Genomic DNA, 20,394 nt, shown 5'->3' on the forward strand with positions numbered 1-20,394 from the left:
GAAATAATAAATATGGGGAAAGAGAGGGGGTTGGAAGGCATCTTTATCTTATTGGGAAAGAGAGGAGGTTGGTAGGCATCTTTATCTTATTGGGAAAGAGAGGAGGTTGGAAGGCATCTTTATCTTATTGGGAAAGAGAGGAGGTTGGAAGGCATCTTTATCTTATTGGGGAAGAGAGGAGGTTGGAAGGCATCTTTATCTTATCTAATTAAGTGTCAACAATTAGTTATATAGTGTTTTTTTTTTAAAGACAAATCTTCAGGAACAATATCTTCAGAAATTTAACAAATTAAATTCTAAATGCCTTCCAATCCATTGTTCCAATACTTGCTGGAAAATTCCTGATGGGTTCAATGTAATAATAATTTACTCTAATTATCTTTGTAAGAGAGAATTGCTTTCACCTTATCATATGAGAAAAATAAAACTTGATCTCTACATTACTGCATGAAAATGACCTTCACAATGCATTATAAACCTATTTCCCTTGGGTATTGAAAGATCAATGACTCTATCCATATTATATTAACAGTAACAACCATATAAACAGTTTTGAGAATAAGGAGATACATTGTTTATCTCCATCAGTGACAATCAGGAAATCAAGGAACTCTTTCAAATGTTTTTTTGTAACTACCAATTAGAGGTAAACAATTTGCTGGCTGCTCAAAAAATAGTTTATTGGTTTAGAGCATGTGTTTAAATATCTAATCTATTTTTTATTAATGTGAAGCTCATTCCGTCATATTTTTGGACATTAAAAACAAAATTAGAAAAGTTTACAAATTTTGAATGGTAATTTATATTAGGTAATCTATGAAGTACACATGTGATTAAAATCACTCTTAATACAAATATGCTGAGAAAGTTTATGTTTAATAACACAAAGCTTATATTGAATGAAATGTGGAATTGTATTTTAGACAAATCGTCCTTCATATAGGCAGTATACACCAGAAAGTCTTCAGGGGTTACCGATAGGTCAGACACGATACGATCATCAGAAACGACAACAAGAAGTACAACGAAACAGAGAATATAACGAACATTTAGCTAAGGTAGACACCAAGTGTGCTGGGATATTGGCTGTGTTAACATTAATACACTATTTTCTGCCTTTTCCTATGCACATGTATCTTTTTTTTCTTCCAGTTTGCACTAGAGTTATCTGATCTTGATGGGCACAGGGTTAACTTTCCATTGTTTACATTTTTGCATTATTTCATTTCATCTTTCTTCTATTTTGCATTTATTTACAATTGTACTTTTTTGCTTCATCTCTCATTTTTTTTTTTTTTTTTAATATTTATTTATTTGTATCGTAATTAAAAAAAGAAAAGAATTTTGAAAGAATGTGCACTATAGTAAAGGTCATTAATTGGCCAAATTTCTCACATAGCATTGTAATTTTGATTTAATATTTGTAAATTCATAGCACTATTTGTTCTGTGGTGGTTTATTGACCATTTGGTAATCTCTGAGAATCTTTATGGACTGTTTGGTCATCTACCTAAAAGTTTATGGATCAAAGTGAATCTGATGTTCTTACACTTTATGACAGATGCTAAAACGGTCCACATAATTTCCATTTGATTAAACGGTCCATAATCTACTATTTGGCCTGAAATGACTAGAAATATGTTTTTGATAATGTTTAACTTATCATATATTGACTGAATTCAAAATAAATTTTCTCATACACTATTTAGTGCTTCTTGCACATGCTTGAAATTTCTCAATCACTTATTTATGTCATATCAAACCAACTATTAAATTTTAAGAACAAAGATTAAATTTGCACTTTCTTTCAATCTTTAATTCATAATCAAATTTCGCAATATTTCAAAAACCTTTTAGTTAAAGCTTTGATCCTATTTGAATGGTCAATTTGCTTGTTTTGCTCAGCTTAAAGAAATGGACATGGCATTTTGTTTTGCCATTATGAATTGCTAAACAGTTTCAATTTTTTTTTCAAATAACTAAATATATATTTTATGTCCTGTGGATCCCTGAAAATTAAGTATGTAATGGCATGTTTTGTCACAATTTATTTGTGGACTTTATAGAAAGGAGAGAAGATTGGAATGGAAGATGAATTACTGACGAGACGTGATATGACCTTGAAGAAATACATGGAAGATCAAGTTAAGAGTGAAATGCATGACAAGGTAAACAAGGGAGACTACTGAAGAAAACAACAAATAATTCAAGAAAGAATAAAGTTGACAGGTTTTGTCAACAGCTTTTTTTCAATTTGCTATTCACCTAAGAACATCTCAGAGATCTTGTTTTCAATGAAAATTTAATATAAAGATTCATACACACTAAAAATGCCTTTTTTTAGGTTTTAAATAAAAATGTCGGATAAAAGACTGAAATGGTATAGTCATGGTATTTAATGTGGATATTCTATACATTTTTTTGGGAGAAGGAAACCTGTAAGATTATTTCTAATTTTCATTTTTATAAAAATTAAATTTATCATTTAAACTTTAACTCAAAATTCATTTGAAAATACAGTTTCGGGATTTCACAAAACCGGAGAAAGATGTTGGCCCAGATAAATTTGGATTACCAATAGGTCAGTTTAGGTATGATGATTGGAAAAAACATCAACAAGTGGAACGTTCTAAAGAATACCAAGAAATGCAGGCTCAGGTATCTGACTTGTCTGACCATGCTATGGTAGCACTACAGATGGGATTTTTGGTACGGGAATCGCACCATTTATAATATTTTTGGTACGGGAATAGCACCATTTATAATATTTTGGTTACTGGTGCTTACTTTGTTAAATTATAGGGATATTTTTTTCTTTTTATGTCTTATGGTGAAGGTTTTATATGCTATATAAGTCATTTTTATATAAACATTTATGGTATGTAAATCTCATTTTATGGCATTATTCAGTATGTAAATATTTTAACTTCATCCTTAAGTCCTCTCTATTTAATTTTTCATGTCAGTATCTGTAGTTGCTGGGTTTTAAGTTATGAAAATGTCCATATCCATCAAACTATTCTTAGGAAAATTTAACATGAACACTTGATTATACTGCTAAATGTTTAGTTTGCAAGAAACATTAATGTTTTAAATGTAAATATTCATTCTACAAAATTATTTGTTTAGTAAATATTATTTAAAAGACAAACAAATTTTGAATGACAGATAAATCGTTGAAAAATGTTTTATTAGGGGTGGCCTTTGAAAAAAAAAAGAATTACAAAGAAAATACATGTACTATAAAGAAAGATTGTCTTTCTTTAGTAGGCTGCTTTCATGTTGATTTTTCAAGTCAGAAATAAGGCAGTTGTTTTTTGCTTGTTTCTTTGATTGACAGTGTTTGATTTTGTCAGTTTTTATGGACATCCCCTTTTTGAATCTGCCTTGGAGTTTGGTATTATTGTTATACTTTTTTAAACTCGGCACAGATGTTATCTAGAGTATCTCTAATTTTTTTTTCAACTTATACTTTGAATTCAGTCATGTGGTAGTTGATTGTTGCTAAATGTAGCATGCTTGTAACAATATTTGTCTTTAATTTCCGGCTTATAGAAATGCCTTATATTTTACTTTATATAGGGGTATATACTTTATCATATACACAAACACTATTTAAGGTAGATGGGGTGTCTAAATTAAAATCCATAGAATTTTTGAATAATTTGTCAAAATGTAGTTTATATCATGCTTTTTTCAAAAATATGATAAAAAGAATGGGTCACGTGGCTTTTTTTCTCACTACAGGTTGTGCAAAATTGTCAAATTTTGTATAGATTATGCATGGAAAACCCAATTTTGTGTGATAAAAAGAAAACTACTCCATAGAATTTTAAGATTAAATATGAGAAGATAGCTCTAATAATATGCATTCAGATAAGAAAAAGAAAAAATGGGGTCACCGGACTCGTTTTCTTGCTACATAATAAAATAGGTAAATTCACAACACATTCTATTATAAAAGTTACTTTATCTGAGTTTTCTCCCCTTATGTGGCAAAGTTGAAAAAAATGAATCAAGCAAAAATATTTTGTTTTTTGTAAAATACAGCTGTAAATATATTAAAACACATAATTTTCTATATTAACATGAAAAGTCTTACACATGAATTACATACAACTCTAGAAATTTGCACATTTTATTAAAGATCTAGACGATTGTTATCTGCTATTTCAAAATCCAAGATGGAGGAAGACACCCTAGCCACCTTAATAGCACAATATTATTTGAAATTTTTTAGATGTTTTTTTTATATTTTCAAGTCTGTATTGAGAATTTTTATTTAACCTAAATTTTGACTTGAGGAAGAACCATTTCTTACTACAAATATGTAAAGGTCCATTGGAGTAAGGTCCATTCTTCACAGAATTTAACAGTACATTTCAATATGGGACTTTATATTGTTATTTTGCAATCAAAGACCCTAAAATAAAAAATTTGAAAAGGTGTATAAAGAGTTGACTGAAATGATATAGAATGCTTGTACGGTATTTGTGCCAATGAAAGTAATTAAGTTCATTTTATATTTGTCACATTATTGTAAAGATTGTACTTTGGCAAACATTTCTAATACAAACATCAAGGTACATATTATCACTTGATATTTCCAATTATAGTTTTTTTTATGTGCATGTAATTTATTTCATGTATACTGTAATAACTCTAATTATTTTGGGAGTAAAGAAGGCCTACTTTTTCAATTTTTTTAAAAAGGTGTTATACATGTAATCATAGTACGTCATATCCGGTGTCATATGGTATTTTGAACCCCATGGAAAATTGACCCCGGGATCAAAATACCACTATGGTAAAATGAACCCCCCCCCCCCCCCATGGTAAATTGAACCCCCCCCTGTATGGAAAATTGACCCTCCATGGTAAATTGAACCCCCCTGTTTTTTTTCATTCTAGATAATTATTAGAACATTATACATTATTTTAAACCTTATTATAGATTGAAAATCAGACATACCAAAAGGGGAGGTGAATTTTCCATGGTAGGAAAAAAAAAAATACCATGGCTTGGTATAAGTACTCTGAACATGCTAAAGTCTTTACCAACAAAATTTCATTCAAAATACTTATTGAAGCATTATGACTAGACCATGTACCTTGAATGCTTTGGTTATTTGAAATCCTAACATATAAAGGGAGTTAAATTTCCCATGGTAAAAAAGGGGGAGGGGGGTCAAAATACCATGGCTAAGAAAAATTTTCAAAACATCTTTTCCAGCATGTTTTATACATACATACTACTTATTGGACTATTACTGGTTCATATGAAAAAAGGTCGAAAATGATTATTCCCTTGAATTTGAAAGTTGTAGGAAATTAACCCTGCATTTCATTGCAGAAAAAAAATTGAGAGCCATAAATATATATCTTGGGTATTTCAAAGCACCATTCTTTTTTATTTAGTGTTTTCTATTAAATATTTTTGAAACTTGATAACATGGTTACTACAGCTTGTAAACAGGAAAAAAAAAGGTGTGAAAATTTGATTGGTTAACTTCTAGTGATGGTTATTATCTTATCTGCAATGAAATGTATGTGAACTTTTCATTGTAGTACTAGACAGGATAAAACTTTACTCAAGTATTTCTTTATTTGAAACCAAAGATAAATTCTGCACATTTTTTTGAAAAGTCCCAATTTAGCAAAGACTAATAGGGGAAAAACAATGGTGGTATTACTCCAAAAGTGACAAAAAAGTATTGCTGCTAAAAAAAATAATAGTAATTGTGGTAATAACTAGTTTACTTTTGTATAAGATCCTCTTTTTTTTTATTTTGTCCTTTAGGATGTATTTAGTTTTAAATTTATAATAAAAGTGACATTATTTTGACATTTGAACAGCAGTCTTCAGGTCACCATGAATGGGTTGATACTTCAAGCCCTGTTGGAGCTTTAGGCGGGAAAGATACTTATAGTGATAATAATAAGAAAAAGTTCAACAATCAACGTCGTAAAGATTATAATGAAATTTTAGCGAAGGTATTTATCTACTCCGTTCCTTTGCTTATTAATGCCAAATGCTTAAGTTAATGTTAAAAAACTTGATACATTTGTACCAAGCTCTAGTAACATGAATACAATGTATTTGTATTTTTTTTAACAAAATTTGAAAAATAAAAGTTCACTTTGAATATCCATCATTTTGCCATTTTACATATGACACATTTAAAATCTTTAAGGGATTAGTGCATGAGCCAAAAGTAACATTAACCTTATATCTTTAATGGTAACTTCCTGTATTAGAGTTCCTTTGAAATATACTTTGTCAGATTTTATTGACTATAATCTCCATAGAGATGAAAATTTTACTGAATATGCAAGAAATATTTGTCTTTAGATGTTAAGGAATTAACAATTATCTTTAAGATGTAATACATCATACACATGAAGTAAATAAGATGATACACACATCTCAAGGGAGGTAATTAACCAGATATTATTTGACGTATTTCTATGTCTCGGGTCCTAAAGGTGTCCTAGCAGCAAAAGATTTATATTATGAAAATATACGTAAAAAGGTCAATGCAGATAGAAACCAAGACTACAATAGAATATTGTCAGAGGTCGGTTTGGCAAATATTGTGATTTTTTTCTGCTTAAATTTCAATATTTTATAACATTTTGTAATTTCTATCTGCTTACATTGTAATGTCTATATAACATTGTATATATTTAATAACTTTGCTGTTAACAGCATGACTATTTGTATATTTATTTATTTTGTTGTATCTGCTTACATTGTAATATTTATGTAACATTGTAAGTTTATTTACACAAATGATGCATGATTATATACTGGTATACTTTTTCTATTTTTATGAAATAATTTCCTAACAGCATGAATGCACAAACTGCTGTTATGAACAGTGTAAACATATATATATATATATATATGCATGTTTTAATACAATTTATTTTTTGTTATTTTAGTTAAGATTTTATTCTTAACTTTATACATTTATACTGTTAGCGATATTATTTTATTCTTCAGTGTATAAATTAATTTGGTGCGATAAGATTTTATTCTTCAGTTTATACATTTATACCTTGTGCAATTTGAGTTTGATCTGTTATATAAATGTGTAATTAATATGTCCTTTCCATTCTAACTACTATGATCTATTCTCAAATACACTTTTTAACAATATAATTTATAAGAGCAAATTAAAAATCCATGTAACAACTGATGCTGTGGTATAAGGATTTGATAAAGTTTATTTTTACTTAGGTACTAAGAAAAAAGAATTTATTTTGAAATTTCAATTTTGGTCTTTTTGTCGAGCCTGCGACTTTTGTCGCAGAAAGCTCGACATAGGGATAGCGATCCGGCGGCGGCGGCTACGGCGGCGGCGGCGGCGGCGGCGTTAGCTAACTTCTTAAAAGCTTTATATTTTAGAAGATGGAAGACCTGGATGCTTCATACTTTGTATATGGATGCCTCATGTTACGAAGTTTCCGTCAGTCACATGTCCAATGTCCTTGACCTCATTTTCATGGTTCAGTGACTACTTGAAAAAAAAGTTCAGATTTTTTGTAATGTTAAATTCTCTCTTATTATAAGTAATAGGATAACTATATTTGGTATGTGCATACCTTGCAAGGTCCTCATGCCCGTCAGACAGTTTTCACTTGACCTCGACCTCATTTCATGGATCAGTGAACAAGGTTAAGTTTTCGTGGTCAAGTCCATATCTCAGATACTATAAGCAATAGGTCTAGTATATTCGGTGTATGGAAGGACTGTAAGGTGTACATGTCCAACTGGCAGGTGTCATCTGACCTTGACCTCATTTTCATGGTTCAGTGGTTATAGTTAAGTTTTTGTGTTTTGGTCTGTTTTTCTTATACTGTATGCAATAGGTCTACTATATTTGGTGTATGGAATGATTGTAAGGTGTACATGTCTAGCTGGCAGGTGTCATCTGACCTTGACCTCATTTTCATGGTTCAGTGGTCAAAGTTAAGTTTTTGAGTTTTGGTCTTTTTTTCTAATACTATATGCAATAGTTCAACTATATTTGGTGTATGGAAATATTTTATGATCTATATGTCAGTCACGCAGGTTTTATTTGACCTTGACCTCATTTTCAAGGTTCATTGCTCAGTGTTAAGTTTTTGTGTTTTCGTCTGTTTTTCTTAAACTATAAGCAATAGGTCAACTATATTTGTTGTATGGAAGAATTGTTAGCTGTACATGCCTGCCTAGCATGGTTCATCTGACCTTGACCTCATTTTCATGGTTCATTGGTCAATGTTTAGTTTACTTGGTTAATGTTAAGTTTATGTGACAGTTGTAATAAAGCTTTATATTTAGGACTATCAACATAATATCAATGATTAGTAAAGAAGGCGAGACATTTCAGCGTGTGCACTCTTGTTTATAATGTTTGCTGACTAATAATTTTCTTTTTTTCGTAACAAAGGTGAAAAAATTCTTTTTTAAACTTTTGCATGATAAATTATGTGTTTTGTAAAGGCAGATCATGAAAATAATAAGATAGAAAAACTGACCAAGTAGCATTATTTTCATTTAAAGATGCCACGATTCCAGGGTTTGCTGACTCTGCCTTTATCTGAATATAAACATTTTCTGGCATCAAAGCCAGGTTAGAATATTATTTGATACTAATGTATGATTGCTATTTATAACCACAGAAGTCACCAGAACAGGGAAGAAGGGAGTGGATAGATACTTCCGGTCCTAAAGGAATTATTGCAGGGGTCGATTCATATAACTATGATAAACGTAAAACATTTGCTGAGGAACGTAAAAAAGAATATAAAGATATCATGGAAAAGGTACCAGTGTTCTATGTGTGCTTGGCTCTACTTTGTTTTTCTGGTTCCCTGTAGATTATATAACATGTCTGTTGTGTCATAAATTATATGTTGTTTTGAATATACATGGCTTCATTACTAAAACAAAGTTCATTGAAGTTGCCTACTATTTCAATGCAATGTATGAAAAACTTATATCTTTCTAATAAGAATTGTAGTAATTAGGAAAAGGAATTTAAAAGCAAATTATGAAATTTCCTAGAAAAACCTTTCAGCATGTTACATTAAAATTTTAGCTTAGCTAGTTTATGTAGATAATTATGATAGATATTAAGCTAATTGAATATAAAGCCATGTATATTTATTGTTGTCATATAATATTTCCTCTTATCTAATGATTAATTAATTACCATGTATGGTATAGCTACATTTAATAAAGAAATTCTTAAACTGGATACCAAGTTTTATGTGGGAAATGGATTTATGTTGAAGTAACTGTGAAAGTACTGTTATTTGTGGGTATCAGTTTTCCTGGTTTGAGCAAAAGTTACATGTTCGTGGGTTCTTAAATTTGTGGGGTTTAGTTTTTTGAAAAAAATCGAGTGAAGAATTTGAAGCCGTCAGAAACAAAGATTCTTGAAAATAATCATATGTTGTTTAATAATGATTTGTGACACATTGCAAAATACGGTGTTCATTTTCACTTACTTGTTTGTCTTTCATTACTGACAACATTCATCAAAGTTTTAATAAAATAATTGTCTACGGAAAAATTAAGCAGATTCATCTATGCCTACAGAATGTGTCTCGATTGAAGGAAATAGCAAAAAAAAAACATTTGAATTGTTGGACATGTATAATCAGAAATGATGACACCCATTTACCCGAGATCAAATGATCAACAGATTAACCATCATCAAAGGTGTTCATTGGGCCATAAGCATGTCACTTAAGAAAAATGGTTACATACAAAAATGCTACACATGTACTTAGAATTGTAGAATTAATTCTTATGAATTAGAAAATCAAAGCCCTAATATGAAATTATTAATTTTTTTGTCATATGTGAATTACATGGGGATTAATAAACACTTCAGTATCGCATTTCCTCACCGGTGTATTTTCTAGATGATATGCCCGTATCCATGTATTCAAACCTACATGGGGATATTTCCATCTCTTGATTTGGACAACAGTTCTTACATTTCGTTGGACACTTCAATTTGTGGATAAAGCCATCCATGGAAAGCACGAAGATTGGTACCCCACGAATAAAAGTACTTTCACAGTATATAAAATGTACTGCAGATTTTTGGTAGACAATTCTATCTTGTCTCAAAATTGAAGGGATTTTTCAGAAATATTCTATAGGGGGTAGTAAAGCACTACAATCATATCAAATTTGAGTGGTGTTGCTTGGTTTTGAAAATAAATGTAAAAACCTTCATTTTCTCAAACATTTAATTTTTTTCAATTCTTGAACAGTCCTGGCACATGCAAAAAAATTGTTTGCAAACAGCCAAGATAAAGAAAGTATTATTTCTTGAACAGTCTACATGAAAACTTGGTATTGGTGAAATAGTAACAAACTCTATCTTGCATGAAAAGTGATAGCATTAGTTATTAATAATGTATTATATGGAAAAGGAAGCTGTCCAGAATAATATTAATGTTAAAAAGGGTACATGTGTACTGATTTTTTTTTTAGACAGAGGCCAAGGGTTTAACAGTGTCTGGTGTTGGTAAATTTTTAAATTGTTATCTTGTTTTTACCCTAATTCTGGGTTGGAGTATTTTCTATCCTCTTCTTCAGTGAGTCTTTTATTTTAAATTCAAATTAATTAAATGATTTAAACTCAAGCCTTTTTGGTATTTGTCTTTTTAATTTTTAGAAATAAGCATGCTGCAGTTTTTAACTGTTGGTCATTTTGGGTAATTTTAGGAGTTTTTGCCAAAGTTGGAATATATTATGAAAAATTCTATTGTAAATGACTTTATTGTTTGGTTCCTTTTCTGATTTGCATATTGTAGCTGATTAACATTTTTAATTAATTTAATTAATTATAAAAAGAAAGCAGGTGCTTCTTCCACAAAAGTAGAGGTCGAGGAACCAGTTCAAGAACAGGAGGTTTGTTATTTTGATATTGTCAGTTTGTGGAGGTTATTTAAGAATTTTTTGAAAAACGTACATTATACCCATCCATAGAAGATATTTTCAATACTTAGTTTTGCATTTTCATTTTCAAATGTTGATAATGTACCCACACAGAGAAGTTGGTTATGAGTAAAGTTCCTGGGTGTACATGTTTGTTTAAATTGGACTGTCCATTTAATTAAATTAAAAATATAAGATTGTGACTTCAATCTACAAGTTTGTACAATACAGGTAATCAAAGTAAAGATTGCATTCATGCAGTTTAAACCCTTATGGAACTGCCTTGACTGCTATAGGATTTTTCTGAAACAATCAATACTTTCGAGAACACAAAAGCATAGTGCATTGAGATGAACATTCTTTACATCTTAAGCATTTTTCATCGAAATATATACTCAGATATTCAAGTAACAAAATGATGTGTATGTGTAGAACCAACTTCTGTATGTTTTAAAAATAGCTTTTGAATGTAATATTAAAATTGGGTAATTCTTTTTTGTCCATAATTGTAGTTGAACCAACTACACTTATAGACAAGAGAAGATATCTCCAAATTAAAATATTGTGTTCCATCAATAAAAAGTGCAATGTTTAATTTTAAGTTCCCATTGCAAAATGAATGCAATCTTTACCCTTCAGTGCTCTCAAGCACTTTGATTTTATCATAATGTTTGTATATTGCAAGTAATGGGATAAATGCATGTTAAAAATTATTATTCAGATTTTGTATTAACATTTTTCATTTACTATAAGTATCAGTTTTTAAAGTAAAAGAAAATAAATCAATTGTAGAAAAACATGCCAAGGGAGATAAATCGCAGGAATTATGAATATGGTTGAATTTATTAAAAACAAAATTCTTCCAAAATATTCTTTTACATTTAAAATTGATACTTGAATACTAATTGTTGCATGTAGCCAGCTTTAGAACGGAAACCTACCACACCTATTAACCTTAATGCTGTGAAGATTTTCCCTGTGGGATCAGGTTATACCAGAAGACAACGTGAATTACAAGCAGAAAGAAAGAAAAATTTCAAAGACTTTGCTGAAAAGGTTTGTCTGAAAACCAGAAAGAAGATAGATTTGGTGTGTGATGTTGACATTGTTATGTTCCTGTAATGTTAACATTGTATTGTTTGTGTAGTGTTATTTTATGTTATTGTAATACTTTGTATTTTATGAGAATTTTGTTATCCTATGTAATTGAGGTACATTGAGAAATAAGTAATCATTCTTTCTTATATAACAATACAACCATCTTTATCTGCTAGTTTGACTACTGGATTAGGTACACCCTATTTATCACACCAGGTATCCTGACTGGAAGTCTGTGGAGGGACAGGAATCCCCAGGAGCAATTAATGGAAAGTTTGTAACAGTGAGTAGGTAAATTTGGATCCGATTCTCACGGAGCATGATTCCTTCTTGGGAATCAGAACCAGATTTTACTTACCCACTATCCAGTTTCAGAACCCGATATCTGTTGTGTTTCTACAAACCAAATATATGCAAATTGTTTGGAAATTAGCTAAGGGATAATTTTCCAGGAAGCAAAAATAATTCATATTCATTTTGTAACTTTTGATTTGATTTAGGATCTTTTAGCCTTGTTATTTTTGATGAGAGCTAAACAAAATATATAAATATGTTTTAACTATTATAAAGATATAGTTATGTTTTTTATAAAATTCTTTCTTTCTTTAGAAAAATGAAATCTATAAAAAGCAGCAAGAAAACCGTGAGAGTTTTCGTGAAATGTTAGATCGTGAACTCATGGAGTCGCCACCTATAATACCTATTGGTGAATATGACACAAAGAAACGTCAGTTCAAACAAGAAGCCCACCAAGAAATGGTCAATTTCCTTGAACGGGTATAAACAATGTGCTGGTTTTTTTAAAAGCTTCTTAAAGTCATATCAATTAATCAGTAGATTTTCATACTTAATAATGTAACAAACTTTTGAATAACCTGTAAAATTACTATAAAAAATACCAGTAATGCCATGATAACTATCTGCATAAAGAATGGAAAACTTTACAACATCTGATTTGAATCATATTTGTTAAGATTTAATCATTTTAATCATCTGACATCATTGAAAATCTGCTGGTGACATGACCTTAACTTTGATTCAATGTAACTAGCTGTGAACTTATAACTGTATTAATGGACTGCTTGTATGTTGTTCTGTGTTTTTTATTTAATATTTTACCTGAATCAATTTATTACACCTATCAGGTAATTAAAACACAAAAAGTTACTTTAAATGTGCCTGTCCCAAGTCAGGAGCCTGTGACCTATAGTTGTAAACTTCTATGTCATTTTGTCTCTTGTGGAGAGTTGTCTCATTGGCAATTATACCACATCTTCTTATTTTTGATTAGGAGATTATCATTTGATCTCATCCCTTTAAAGATAGCCACCATATTTGAAAATAAATTCTTATGTATTTATAAGTCTTTGGCTTTCAAAAATTTGGTTTTGAGCATTTCTTGTGCAAGTTAATCAAGAAAAGTGCTTCTGAAGCACAAATTAACATAGTGTTACGTTCATTATGATAATTGCATGAGTTTTGGTTCTTTTGAGAAGTATTGGTTATATAGAGTTCAAAACAGTTTTCTGAAATAAAAGTGTGAAATATTGCTTTGTTACCAAGTATGTTGTGTAATACTAATGCTACCATGATTATATATATCATTATTCAGTTGTATCTTTTTGTATAATACTTTTTTGTATGGATATTTTCTCTTATAATCAAGGATCAATCTATCACGGTAGGTATAGTGTCCAGCGGAGATCATGTTTTTTAAGCATCTATTTCACATCTTACGAAAAAAGAAGTCTGTTTGTTTACATTTTTTATCATATTCCCTCAAAAAAACACTGTTCCAGCCAGACACTATACCTACTGTGTCTATGATAATCAGTAGGGTTTGTTAAACAGATTTATTATTTTTGATTTACTGCAAGTTATTTTTTCAAGATAACTTTAGTATTAGCTGAAATCATGTAAATGGTGGAGAGAAATAATTTTTTAATGTCTCTAATAATTTAAAAGTTCTTATGGTGGTTCATACAATTTTAACATTCAATACATTTTTATCTGTTATATACATTGAGTATTATTATGTTTGCTTAGCAACCCCATGGCAACAGAGATAAAGAGTTTTGGAATAAAGTTACAAAGCCGAGAATACTTCCTCAGTCTGGTGAATATAAAAACCGTAAACAAAAGCTGAATGATGAGCTACGTAAAGACTGGCGTGATTTTGTTCTTAAGGTTTGATTATAATCCTCCGTCAACTAACAACTATATGGAATGTTTTCAGGAGTTTTGATAATTAAAACCTATGATATTTAGATGGCTTCTCACAGAATTGCATGTGTGTGTTGTTATAAATATATATGATTGTAATACATTTTAAAACTAACATGGTATGATAAACAAGGATTAATTTAGATGTTTATATATCTTATGTTTGTTGGTCTAGATTGTCCTAATGGTTAAACAGATTTTTTTTATATTATGTGGAGTTTATATTATTTCATATTTAGCAAGAACTAGTGTTAGGATCAGAAAATATGTTGGAAGTTATCTCCCCTAAGTTGAATCTTTTTTAGACAGGAGAAACTATTTTTCTGATTTTTTTTGGTGTTTGTTTAAGATTTGTAAATATCTTATAAAGCTGAAGAAAACCCTATGTCTTTCTTAACTTATTTATACTACTTTAAACCAGATGTTCCTAATTTACAAAGGAGCCTAACAAATATTTTTTGAAGGTTCTGATTTTGATATATAACCCAGGGTTGGTGTATAACTTTATTACTTTGTATGATTTGAAGTTTAATGTAACAGAAGCATTTAACATGTTGCTTATTTAATTATGTGAACAAGTTTTTGAATTTCAAACCAAAACACTTTTAACTTAAACTGTTTCTTTATTGGTTAGTGCTCTATAGAATTCATTTACACATACTTCAATATAGAAAATAGTAGGAATTTGTGAAATTATTCATTGTAAGGGTTTATGTACTAAAGTCATGGGAACATATAACAACTCAAAAATGTCTATGCTATGAGATTCTAAACTTGTTTGATATTACAAATTGCTATTTTAGATTTACTGAGCTTATAAAGTCTTGAGAAGGACAAGTTAATTTATGTTAGAAATGTTTTGGGAATTATAATGAAAATTATAAAAGTGTTAACTAATTTTCACTTCTTTTTCAATTTTATGAAAGTTGTTTCAAAAATATGCAACATAGAAACTGTAATCTCGGGTAAATCTACGGTAAAATCACCTGAAGCAAGCTGCTACACTTGAACAATATTGATTTCAATTCTTAATACAATGTAATAGTCTTTTTTCAAATTGTTGATTTGATTGTGTTACTACAAGCTTATTTTTGGCTCACCTGACCCAAAGAGTCAAGTAAGCTTTTCTCATCGTCGTCGTCCGTTAACTTTTACAAAAATCTTCTCCTCTGAAACTACTGGGCCAAATTGAACCAAACTTGGCCTAAATCATTCTTAGGGTATCTAGTTTACAAAATGTATCCGAAGACTCTGCCCCCAACCAAGATGGCCACCATGGCTAAAAATAGAACATTGGATAAAATGTAGATTTTGGCTTATATCTCTGAAACCAAAGCATTTAGAGCAAATCTGACATGGATTAAAATTGTTCATCAGGTCAAGATCTATCTGCTCTGAAATTGTCTGACAAATCAGACAACCCATTGTTGGGTTGCTGCCCCTGAATTGGTAATTTTAAGAAAATTTTGCAGTTTTTGGTTATTTTCTTCATTATTATTATAGATAGAGATAAACTGTAAATAACAAAAATATCAAGCAAAGAAAGATCTACCAATAAGTCAACATGACCAAAATTGGCAATTGACATCTTATTGGAGTTATTGTCCTTTAAAGTCATTTTCTGCAATTTATTGGTAATTTTTGTAAATTTTTTCAAAAATCTTCTGCTTTTAATTTAACTACTGGGCCAAATTAAACCAAACTTGGCCTCAATCATTATTAGAGTATCTATTATGATTTTAACCGTATTTTACATGATTTCCAAAACCACAGTAGATACAGGTGAGCCACACAGCTTCTTGAGAGCCTCTAGTTTCCTGTTGCCAAAGCATAAGTTCAAAGTGATTTAAAGGTGTTTTAACCTATTCTTATTGAAAAAATAACTATTGATATCAAACATTTGTAGCTTAAAGAAAGATTAAATGTTATTAAAAGATTTGAAAAAGTTACAGAATACAAACATTATGCAAAGATAAATACTTCCTTTCCACATGCTCTTCATTGGCAATCAAAATTTATGTTTCGCCTAATGGAAACAATTTATACAAATTGATCGGTAAATTACAGAATAGGCTTATTTTTATAATAGACTGTTGTTTGAATAGATCTAAGTAAAACTCAATTTGCAGTTCTCAGTTGTAAGAAAATTGGTTGACACTTCTATGAGTTTGCATGTAATGATGTTAAGATTTATAGATGTTATGAATATTGCATGTGTGTGCTATATGTTATAGAAAGATTGTTCAAAAAAAGATAATTTGTGTAATTTAGGCTAAGATAGTTGATTAATGTAAAATATGATGTTAGTTTTGCATGATTAGATTAATGTTTAGTGGTCTAGAAATCTAGCTTGTTGAAAATGTCAGTCTATTTACCTCAGAAATATTACTTACATTTATATGGTGATGAATGGAAATTATTTAATTAATATCAGTCATATTATATTTGTTAATTGGAAGAATAGAGTTGTCTCACCTTGGATGATGTTAAACTCTTTGGTAAAACCATCATTTTAGGATAAAAATTGTCTTTTATTATAAGAATGTTTGTGGTAGTGTCATTTGGGGTTCTGAACTTGTTCCTTGTTCGAACTGAGCCACATTCTTAGCTCCCAAAATTGAAACCAATTTTGATATCAGTGTCAATTGTAATAACAACTTATACATTGATATTGACGATAAGACCTAGAACTATTTCAGTAACACATTTCTTCAAGGTATGATAATTAAAGTAATCTTTTTCCAAAGGTGATTGATAAAATTTACATTATTTAATCAAGCAAAATGATTAATAAATTATTTTTCGTGAATAACAGCAAGAACCTCCTAGAGAAAGAATTAAAGAGTTTGGTACCCCTGGTGCAGTATTGTTCACAGGGGAGTATGAAAAAACACGTCAGAAAGTGAGAGACGAGAGGACAAAAGATTATCATGAGTTTATACAGGTACCACATGATACTGTGTGCTAGACGCCTTGGCAGATAGATACAGACTATGTCACGAAAATATTCAAATTAATTCAAAATCAAAATAGGTCAAACACAAAGCATGATTGTTTATTGGCAAATAAAAATTTAACTTCATCCATAAAAATTGTGCAAGGTGAAAAATGATTAATACCATGTAATGCTCTCAGAATGTTTAGAATGTCTTATTATTTTACTTCTATGTTGGTTTAGAAAGAGAGTTTTTCTAGGCCCCAAAAAGGAATGATTTCTTTGCGAGACCACAATGTAAATTGTCTAATGTAAACACTGATTACTAAAAGCATGATCTGAAGTCTGTATCTCTATTTGCTTTGCTGCTTCAGTAGTAACAGCTGCTTGTTGTAAAATATATTTTGGTTTGTTAATAGTTTTAACCAAATGTTTGTTTTGTTTTAATACTTTATTTTGTTTAATTAAAATGTTTGAGTTTGTATTTGAATGCTGTATTTTGTTTTGCTTTCTCTTTTATTTGTTTTATTTTAATACCCTTTTTGTTTGTTTGTTTTTTAGCTACAGTTATTGCGAAGGCTTATTTCATATGAAATATACCATTACATAATGATAAGATTATTGCCATGGTTTCAGTTCAAAACAAATAATTTGATCATTGCTAGATTTAGTGCAGTTATTCCCAAAGGGAATGATATCTTGTGTAAGAAAGCTTTATCTACAAATGATAATTTGTCTAAAAGTTTATAAAATGTTGATTTCAAGAAACCAATGAGAAACATTAAATGCCTAATAGTAACTTTTGAGTAACAGCAAATGTTTTAGGTTTCACAACCTAAATATAATTTTCTTAGTTGAAGACGAAGTGAGCCTTTTACATGAGTATGGATGTTTATGTATAAATCTCTATTTTATTTGATCTTTTATTTTAGTTTGAAATAAATTTTTTTTTCAATTATGTACACATTGCACTAGAGATTTTTCAACTTTTTATTATTTCAGATTTATATACATTTATATTTGTATACACTGGCTTTTCTGTATATACATATACATTCTATGTATTATGTTTCTGACATCATAGTACATTTGACGCAAAATATATATTCACAGCTATCTGCAAATTTTGTAAATCTATTCTAAATGTTTGTTTATTCATTGAAGATTTCAAGCACCACTTTCTGAAGAGAGAAGTTAAATAAAGGGGGGATGTTAAAATGTGTGAATACATGTGTTATAAGAATTTCAAAATATTTACTCGTAGTAAATTTTAGGTGTAATTTAAAGAACTGAAAAACAGAAGAGTTACTGGGTGAAATTTTTTAAAGGATAAGCCAAAGGGAGTACAAATTGTTATTATGTGTTTTGTTTTGTGGTTCAAAGAATATGTTTAGATCATTTGGTTTATTTAAAAAAGTGTATTGAGGTGATTTTAGAAACAACCATTTCATTCATGACTATAATTTTTTTGAATGTTTCTATTTCTATAGAAACATGGCGGCCATGCTCCTCGACGAATGCCAGACCAAGCACCAGCTAACAGTATTGGTTTTATGGCTAACCTTGGATTTCATGATAGGGAGAGAGAAAAATTAAATAAAGAAAGACAGGGAGAATACAGGAAGTTCTTAGATGAGGTATGAAACAAGAATCAGTAGATAGGGTGTAGGATTAGGAGATAACACAAGTTTGATTGCATGTCTTCATTAATATTGTATTTTATTCTAAAGCAATTCTGAATGTAACACCAATTATGATTGGATGATGTCTGCCATCAATTCCATGGTTGACGGTCTGAGTCTTTGGCAACAATGTTGCGTAATTGCAGTCATTGCTAACAGGATATTCAAAATGTTTGTTTTTGAACATTTCAAGAATATTACATTAGAATAGGAATAACAATACTGTATATGAATAGTTGCCATTGTCATTTTTAGATTTGATGGGAGTAAATACCTGTTTAACTGACTACGCTCCGTGTCACCAGAAAAACTGCATTTGTGACCATCAAATCCTCATTTAACAGTGGCACCTCTTCAAATACAGTACTGTTATTTTTTAATTTTAATTAATGGTTACTGGTTTAATTTCCATATTGCAGGAAGATTTAAAAATATAAATTTCTTCTTTATTTCTAATAGATAAAGTTTCTTATTATTAAAGGTATAAAATAACAATTTATTACAGAGATTAATTGAAATACTTTTCAGCCAAATGTGAAAACATGAGTGCAAATCACTATTATTATTTTTTAAAATGATCATTTTATTCATATGTTTTTCAAATATAAACATAGAAAAATGTTTGAATTGATCTGTTTGCCATTACTTATCAGCTGTATATTTTTGTAAATTCAATATTGATTATTCACTAATCATAAGCTTTGAAACAATTTGCAGAAAACAAAAATTGAGAATGAAAATATGTTGAAAAAATTGGCAGAATCAGAGGAGGTAACTCTGCATAGAGCTTAACTTTTGTTTTGGTTTGTTTATGGATTCCCTTCCTTAGCTATCTTTTGTTTATATTTGTACTGTGAGTTCTTCTTCATGGTACAGGTTGTTAAATATATTTTTCTATGCTTGCAGTATGTTTATTTCATCTGACTAAAATAAGATGATTTAAGGATGTACACCGCTGAGGAGCTAAAAATTTCTAGATTTAAACTATTTTTCTCAACCTGATTTTTGGGTTTATATGATTGTAAGAAAGTAACTGATGAAGAAAAAATCATATGGTGGTGCACTTCTATTTTTTGCTATGGCCATTTGAAAGTACCCATTTTTTATGATTTTCTCATTTTTCATCAATGTTTATCCATTTTTGGGCTATTATAATGAAAAAAATCACAATTTCACAAACTTTTTTTCATACTTTCACTAAAGATGAAGTGGACCAATCTGATTAAATTTAACTGAAAAAAAACTATAGATTGGTGTTAATATTAGAAAGTTTTAAAAAATTTTGTAGCTTTTTAATGTCAAATTGACCATGCTGTCAATTTTGTAAATTTGGGATTTTTCTATATCTAAGAATTTTGAAAAGAAAAAATTGATATGGGATGTACATATCTTTGGTAAAATCATTTCTTTGTTACCTCACCTATTTTCTCAACATTTTGGCTAGTGACACTTAATACCAGATTGGTTATAAAATTTGAAAATTTTATTACTCAAAAACTACTTATTGC

At 29.6% G+C, this 20,394-nt stretch overlaps 1 protein-coding gene across 31 annotated transcripts in view; it reads left to right on the top strand.

The window, feature by feature from the left end:
* LOC127737434 (trichohyalin-like) overlaps positions 1-20,394 on the top strand; it is a 66,948-nt gene that overhangs the window by 37,327 nt on the left and 9,227 nt on the right. For 20 of the 31 annotated variants that reach the window (XM_052248192.1, XM_052248233.1, XM_052248279.1 and 17 more), the window contains 9 exons: positions 924-1,058; positions 2,067-2,168; positions 8,671-8,814; positions 10,865-10,921; positions 11,867-12,004; positions 12,656-12,823; positions 14,093-14,233; positions 17,085-17,213; positions 18,695-18,841. In XM_052248192.1, coding sequence (XP_052104152.1) covers positions 924-1,058; positions 2,067-2,168; positions 8,671-8,814; positions 10,865-10,921; positions 11,867-12,004; positions 12,656-12,823; positions 14,093-14,233; positions 17,085-17,213; positions 18,695-18,841 — 1,161 coding nt within the window. Of the gene's footprint in view, positions 1-923; positions 1,059-2,066; positions 2,169-2,520; positions 2,659-8,670; positions 8,815-10,864; positions 10,922-11,866; positions 12,005-12,655; positions 12,824-14,092; positions 14,234-17,084; positions 17,214-18,694; positions 18,842-20,394 lie in introns of all 31 variants that reach the window. The other 11 variants (XM_052248168.1, XM_052248150.1, XM_052248161.1 and 8 more) reach the window with 11 other exon arrangements.

The sequence above is a fragment of the Mytilus californianus genome, unplaced genomic scaffold, assembly GCF_021869535.1.
Source record: "Mytilus californianus isolate M0D057914Y unplaced genomic scaffold, xbMytCali1.0.p SCAF_1, whole genome shotgun sequence".
Taxonomy (NCBI): domain Eukaryota; kingdom Metazoa; phylum Mollusca; class Bivalvia; order Mytilida; family Mytilidae; genus Mytilus; species Mytilus californianus.